This window comes from Cupressus sempervirens, chromosome 10 (assembly GCF_028749045.1).
Source record: "Cupressus sempervirens isolate cs-2001-9-10 chromosome 10, ASM2874904v1, whole genome shotgun sequence".
NCBI lineage: Eukaryota > Viridiplantae > Streptophyta > Pinopsida > Cupressales > Cupressaceae > Cupressus > Cupressus sempervirens.
The window spans coordinates 578,350,732-578,358,029 of record NC_143127.1 but is presented as its reverse complement, the minus strand read 5'-3'; the positions used below and the strand labels follow the sequence as shown (position 1 = coordinate 578,358,029).

At 31.8% G+C, this 7,298-nt stretch overlaps 1 protein-coding gene across 1 annotated transcript; it reads right to left on the bottom strand.

Annotated features, from left to right (window-relative positions):
• Positions 1-773: 773 nt before the first annotated feature.
• On the bottom strand, positions 774-2,426 carry LOC149535195 (amino acid permease 3-like). Its single transcript, XM_089806116.1, has 6 exons — positions 2,295-2,426; positions 2,081-2,192; positions 1,774-1,867; positions 1,386-1,615; positions 1,158-1,294; positions 774-1,061 (listed from the first exon to the last, which is right to left on the bottom strand). Exons 2-6 carry the CDS (start codon positions 2,103-2,105, stop codon positions 774-776), a joined length of 774 nt encoding a protein of 257 aa, XP_089662242.1. The 5' UTR covers positions 2,106-2,192; positions 2,295-2,426.
• Positions 2,427-7,298: the final 4,872 nt, after the last annotated feature.

Genomic DNA, 7,298 nt, shown 5'->3' with positions numbered 1-7,298 from the left:
TGTGATGTCCTTGATGGCAATCCTTGTCAAACTTTATACCAAATTTCGTCAAAAAATTGAGCAAATTGCATTGAAAAATAGTTGTTTTGAGGAGGATTCTATGTCTGCAATGACATTCCTTGTCAAAATTTTAACAACTGTCAAGTATTGTTTTATTTAAAAATAAAGCTTGATATGTCACTAGCTAGGTGTAGAATAGGTCTAGTGGTTGTCGTGTGCACAATTCTTTCTCCATCATGGTTACCATTAAATCCATAGGTAGGGGAGACACCCCCTGGGTTAAGAATTTAAAAAATAAAAATGGATGGTAATAGGTCGAGTCCTAGTTAGTTCATAGAAACTTCAACATGTTATTAGAGTCAAGTTAGAATACGAGACACCCAAAAACACTTTGGAAATCGATAGAAAGTCCTAGATTGAGTCATAGTTAGTCCATGAAAAAATCAACATGACATCAAAGTCAAGATAAGTTACAACCCTAAATATTCTATAAAGAAGCTTACAAAGTGTGTCACAAATATTCTAACAATAAATAAAAGATCTCACATTTATGTCCTACCTCAACTTAGTACCCAAACCAGATTGGACTGTAAGCCTAAAAAATTCTATAAAGTTGGCTTAAAAAGGGTGTTGAAAATGAATCACATTCATTGGTAAAACTCTCCAACTTCAAATAAAAGATCTAAGATTTAACTCATAACTAATTTATGAGCTAGTGATCAATAATGAGAATTATAATTAAAAAAAAACTCCTAACTAATTTTATGAACCATTCAACAATAATGAGAATTGGAAATTAAAAACATAGTTTTGAAAAAGAGAAGCTTGCATACTTGATATGCTCCAACGAGATGAACAATAATGCATGCATTGGCAATGTCAATGAGCCAAAATGGCTCATAAAATCCAACCCTAGTTAGGAAGTTTCTTGGAGCATTATTCCCAAAAGCTGCATATCCAAGTAAGCCACATAACATGTAGAAAATGGTGGTCACACTCACTCCAATTACCATGGATTTCTTCATTGTTTGGTTCTCTATTGGAGGTGATTTTACAATTTCCTTCACCATATTACAACATTGAGACTTTAGAAAAGATGCAAAAAAAATGAAGTCATGAATTAATGCAATATTATAGTGAAGGTTGGAAAATCATACTTGGATCTCAATCAAAAGGGATGAGTATGAATAAGAAAAATGAATATTTCCTAGAGCTCTAAAGACATCCCAAACTTTTTGGGCTACAATGACTGTACCAACAGGCACTCTTATAAGAGTACCATGGAAGTTCCCTTCTGTGATTTCACATCATATTATGATTACTTAGTGTATTTCATATTGGAGGTCACATTTTCAAAAACTTCAATTTATATTTCAAAGGAAGACTAAATAAAGGCATATGTGCAACTTTTATAATAGCAAGGCCAAGTCCCATTGAAGAATAACTAGATGACATGAGTGCAACAACTATAGAAAGCCACCAAAGCTTGTCAAAGTCAGAAACTTGACATAAAACAAGTTGTACTATTCCAAATAGAATCATAACCATATTATTGTTGGAGTTGCATGAAGCTTCCTTCCCATTGCCATGGAAACAATTGGAGCACTTGATAGCCCTGCAATTGTTCAACAATGGTGTAAGTATTTTCTATCAAATGTTTTGGATCAAACTCTATGATAAATAGAAATAAAGAGAAACAAAATGGGTCATAGATTAATCTATAAACATCTCATACTAATAGATTTTTTTTGAAGATTTAAAATGAAGTCTTACGCCAAGCTGATAGCTGCCATGATTGTATAGCCAATAGAAGTTCCATATAGATTGGCATACTGCATCAAGCTAGACAACCATATTTGTGTGCTTCCTAAGATTCAAGAAATAATATTCAAATAGTCATTGATTTTTTAATTGCATTATATTTAGTCTTAAACAACACATTCTAAGTCTTGACTTGCTTATAAAGTTTATTTGAAGTAACATTAGTATAGTATGATTTCAGATGAATCACCTAAACAAATAAAATTGAATTTAAAAAAATTGAAACTAGATTGAACATCAACACACTTTGTTCATGCACCTAAATTGTCTTTGATGACATCCATGTTAGTGTAATTTTATTTTCCTTTGACTAGATCAGGAGATCTATAACAATATGTGAGTAAACTAGAGGTATAAAAAGTAGGCGCTATCTACGGTGCCACAAAAATGTACCTCGTATGAATGTTAATCAAATGAAATTAGCACAAAACACATTGGGAAGGGGTGCAAATAAGTTGCCCTGTAGCCAGAACCTAAAAAGTGAAAAAGGAGAAAGTGATAAGAACCAGGGGTCCAATCACCCGTCCCAGTTGAGATATATCCCATGAAAGAGATAAGAATTTGGATCTCATGAAAATTGTGATTATGTGAGCACTCATAGTGCACAAGGTTCTTGCATTTCATGTTCAGAAACAATAATTGAGTGGGATTTGAAATGCTGATATTAAAAGTATACATTTAATTTCATAGACAATCTTTTGAAATGCTATAAAAAATAAAGTTTGACATGTCACTATCTAGGTGTAGAATAGGTCTAATGGTTGTCATGTGTTGGAAAATTCTTTCTCCTTTATGGTTACCATTAACTCCACCATGCTCAACTAATGTTGTGATAGTGATGATGATTTTGGGTTGCTTGATGATCCATTTTTTCAAGTAAGTATGCCATCATGTCAATAATTTCATCAAGTTTCTTTTCCATTCTCTCATCCTTTACCTATGAGGAAGGTCTAGGGTCTTCTAACATGGTTTCAGCTTCTTTTTCAATATTCCTTTCTCTTAGAGCCTTTAAAGATGTCTTAGGCAATTGGTGATTTTGACATTGTTGCCTTCTGTGTTCCCTAGTTTCACTCATTTTACAACTAACTAATCACAAGATGACAACATAATGAAATACTTTAAAATGCCACAAAAACAAGAAGATAAGGCTTCCCTAAATTTCATTTAGTTACTATTGTTTCTAGTTAAAGAAATTTATTTGTAGCTCATCACAAAAAAAAGATTTGAAAAGAAAACTTAGTGAACAAATAACTTATGTCGCACTTGCACCATCTAAGTAAAACATGCTAACCTATGGATAGATTTCATTTGAATTTGTCATGATCAAACCATTGATGTAAGAAAACCTAATAGGTAAGAAAAATGGATTGAAATTAGAGGGTAACACACAAATATTATATGAAATTTTAAATTTAATTTACAAGGTGAAGAAAGAAATAGAAGTGTACCAAAAATATAGGACTCATTTTCAATTCTTCATGAAGCTAATGAGAAGCAATAAGTAATTTCACCAGTCATAATTCCAAGGCAATGTTTTTCCATTTCTTATCTATAAAAACTATTAATTGATGCTCCAATAAGTGCTCAAATGCCTGCAAACACATGGTGCACATTAAAAACATGATGATCAAAGAAAACATTCAACTTATGATTCAATTATGCATCAAGTTTTATAGTCCGTAAAAAATGAGACAAATTTGGAAGCATGTACAAATTTAATTAGTATTAGATTATTTCCTCTTTCAATTAATTGAGAAATAATACAATTTACTTAAAGACAATAATCTATAGTATTTAATCAAGATGGGAGAATGCTAATTGTCATAGCTTCCAGACAATAATTTTTTTTTATGCCCATATTTATAAGGTTTGTTGGTATATTATTTCAATGTATAGAATTTATTTTCATCATAATCCCATCAATCATTTCCAGTCTTTGCATGTTATGGTATTCGAAGAAAATGATTTGAAATCTCAGTACTACTCATACACACTTTATGGTCTTCATTTATAACAAGCATCTTACAATGAATATGTTTAAGCCACAAAATGAAAACAATGGAAGGATGATAAGCATTCAATAACTTACACTGTAACCACATGTCCTCCAAGAATTGGTTTGGTTGGTGTAGAGTGATTTACATCTTCAACCTATTTAATTGGAACATAGTTAGATATTCTCAAATTTAAATGAGACATTCATGTAATAACACACTGTGGCTATCTAATTCTAGACATAACTAACTTAGATATTTTACAAATTTAAACCTTTTGGTTTGAAATGTATATTTGTGAGAGAAACTGCTACATCTTTTTTCTATTATGTAGGGTTCTTTTCCTATAGATACAACTACTCTTTTGCATAGCAATATTTGGTGATTCAAATGTCTTGCTACTGCAATTTGAAGACAAACTTCGGTCTAAAGAAGTAGAGGATAATGAAATATTTTGAAACAACTAGAGGCACTTTGATATGGGTCCATTAGGCTCTAGTTGTTCAGACAGAAGAAATTCTTCAAAGTGGGCTGCAAGTTTTACCTCCAATGAATGAGCCTTGGCTATCGATACCTGCAAGTTTTTAATCTTGAGTATTCTAATACATCATTCACTCACTCATCTAGGAATAAATGAAATAGATATGAACCATGAGCTCTGCCCCAATCTAGATAAACCTCACACAATCTATTATTATCCTCAACATTCGTACAACCTTCAACATATTAATTTCTAGGCCTACTGAAAATTTAAAAGAATCATGCTTGTACTAGTTTTCAAGCACAAATTCTATCAAAACCCATGAAGTGGCTTTGAGGTTTTTAGGTAACCTATAAATTTTTTCGTAGTAAATAGCTAAGAAGTGAAAAATTTAAAATTTGTCAACACAATATTGACAAAAATGTTGTTAACTATTGACAACTTTTTAACTTTCAGTTGTCCAACATTCATAACCACTTGGGGTCGGTTTGAACTATATGGTTGGGCATAAATATGTAGCACAACTCTAATGGAGAACAAGATGTTCATTGGTGCAATCAAATTTGGAAGGAATATATAGAAATCTACATTTTTCTCTTGTTTTTGATAGGTTTTCTATTAGTTCGGACCTGTATGAATCCATGTGAAGGAATGAATTTCATAGGAAGTTGGTCATTCCAATCTTCTTTCATTTGAATAAAGTTTGAGTCCATTTGGTGGAGAAATAAGGGAGAAAATGTGTAACATCCACAAGAAGGTCAAAAATGTGTGTGTAACTAGGGTATTACATTGTCCTTTCCATATCTCTTATTGTCACCATGGGGAAAATCTAAAACTTGATGATATGAGAGATTGGAGAGTGTATTCTAAAATGTAATTGGTTTTAAATTTGAAGTTTGAAGGATTTGTGAGAAAGATATAAATCCTTCTTAGGCATTCCAATGTGACTGGCAAAGAGACATATACATTGTCAAGTAAAATCCCCATAACTTTTGAAGTGGATGGAGAGGATCTAATAGAAGATGTAGAAGTGGAGGACCAAATAGAAGACTTGGATTATTATAAAGCTATGTTACATAATTAAATCAAATAGGACATACAAGGAGAAAGTGTTGAGAAAGGTGGAAGTTATCAAGGAGGGGACAAAAGGACCAATCTGATTCATGATGATAATTCTTAAAGTTTCAACACATCTATCAAAGCCACACATAATTTAGAGATTAAGTAATAGATACTCAATTGTATTACATAGTGATGAATTATTAAGAGGTGAACAATTTGAAAGAAAATGGGGCAATAAATATACCGAGGGAACACAATTGGGAACACAATTATCTTACACCTCATCCTATCATCCCCAAATAGATGAAAAAATATAGGCGGTTAAGATATCTTTGGGAAATCAGATAAGGCATCTCACAAGGTAACATAACTAGAGTTGGGATGTAGTGATAAGTTTAGCAGAATTTCCTTATAATGAATCCATGAAAAGGAGTACAGGGAAGATTTCTTTCAAAATTTAATACAGTTTCCATCATAGGGGCTAATGGTGTCAACAAATTTTTCATGAGGTGGATAGAATGAGTGTACATGGGGAATATTTTGTAGCAACATGAAACACATAGATGATCAAGTTATGGATACACTATTAAAAAGTGCAGAGAATCAAGTGGAGCATTCAAGGTGTTGGACATGTGTGGAACCCAATCAAAGGGATTGAATGGTTATGTAGATGTCAGAGATCATATTCTGACCCCATTGGCAAACAACCAAGGCCTAATTACTATTTTTTTTTTGATAAGGTGACAGTGGATAGTTGTGGAATATCCCAAACAAAGGCAATACGTCCATGCAAACTGCAACAATATATGTAGATTGACTCAAGGTGAGGTTATGGGGATATAAAACTACTTTTCTCAAGAGTGAGGAGATTAGTTAATAAGTATAACAATAATATCTCTTTGGGAAGGTGCTGCTTGATTTAGTTTGAGCTTCACTTGGTTTTGAGAATGCTTTAATATTCTCTACTTAACAAGACCAACCACGTGAAGGTGGAAGTTCATTTGGCCCCTCCCCCCTATAATCACTCTAAATTCCCCATTAAAATATAATTACATATTTTGTTCATTCATTCATCCATTTATGAACTATAAAATTCAATCATTATAATCATATAACATTCATTAACATGACATAAAATTCATTAATATACAACATTCATCAATAATTCATTAACAAATCAATCATTACAATCACATAATATTCATTAACATGACATAAAATTAAGTAATATGTAACATTCATCAATAATTCATGACAACATCAATCATTATAATCACATAACATTCAATAACACAACATAAAATTCATTAACTAGGAACATTCATCAACACATTCATTAAGACAATGTTGTTGCATCATCAACCAAGGTTTACAATAATAATTTCCTTTTTGGTTTTTTATTTTATTTTTGAAGGTAAATGCTAATAGGAACATCAATATCTTTGACATTCTCCTCCTGTTGTGATTTTGATCTTATGATATGATGCCACCTCATCTTTTTTGGAGCACAAGGTTATTGTGCCAAATGGGGGTCCGTTGTAATAAAAAATAGATGGGTTAGATTTATAATAATTTTTAATAATGTTACAAGTATTTCATATATCAAAAGAACACAACATGGATCTGTCTTTGCTTGATAGTGCCACATCATCTACAATCACATTTTGTCCAACCTCATCATGCTCAACACTGAGTTCATGCTCCACTCCATCACCATGATGTTATGCATGGTCTAAAATATTCACAAAAAGGTTACACCAATTGTAATTTAAGATGTTAAATTTTATTAATAATTACATAATAAAATTTCAATAGAAAATGAATACATCCATCACTATGATGTACAACAGGGCCTTCACCATGTGTAGGATCTGTGCTAGAATTAAAAGGCTGTAGTGAAATGTCATGAGCATTTTTATCATTTTTTTCTTTATAAAAAA

Bases quoted from the DNA above. Each gene is read 5' to 3' on its own strand.
- LOC149535195 (XM_089806116.1), bottom strand. From the start codon at position 2,105: ATGGATGTCATCAAAGACAATTTAG. The intron at 1,868-2,080 runs GTGCATGAACAA...CTTGAATCTTAG, and splicing joins TGTCATCAAAGACAATTTAG to GAAGCACACAAATATGGTTG. The intron at 1,295-1,385 runs GTCTTCCTTTGA...GTGAAATCACAG, and splicing joins TGCACATATGCCTTTATTTA to AAGGGAACTTCCATGGTACT.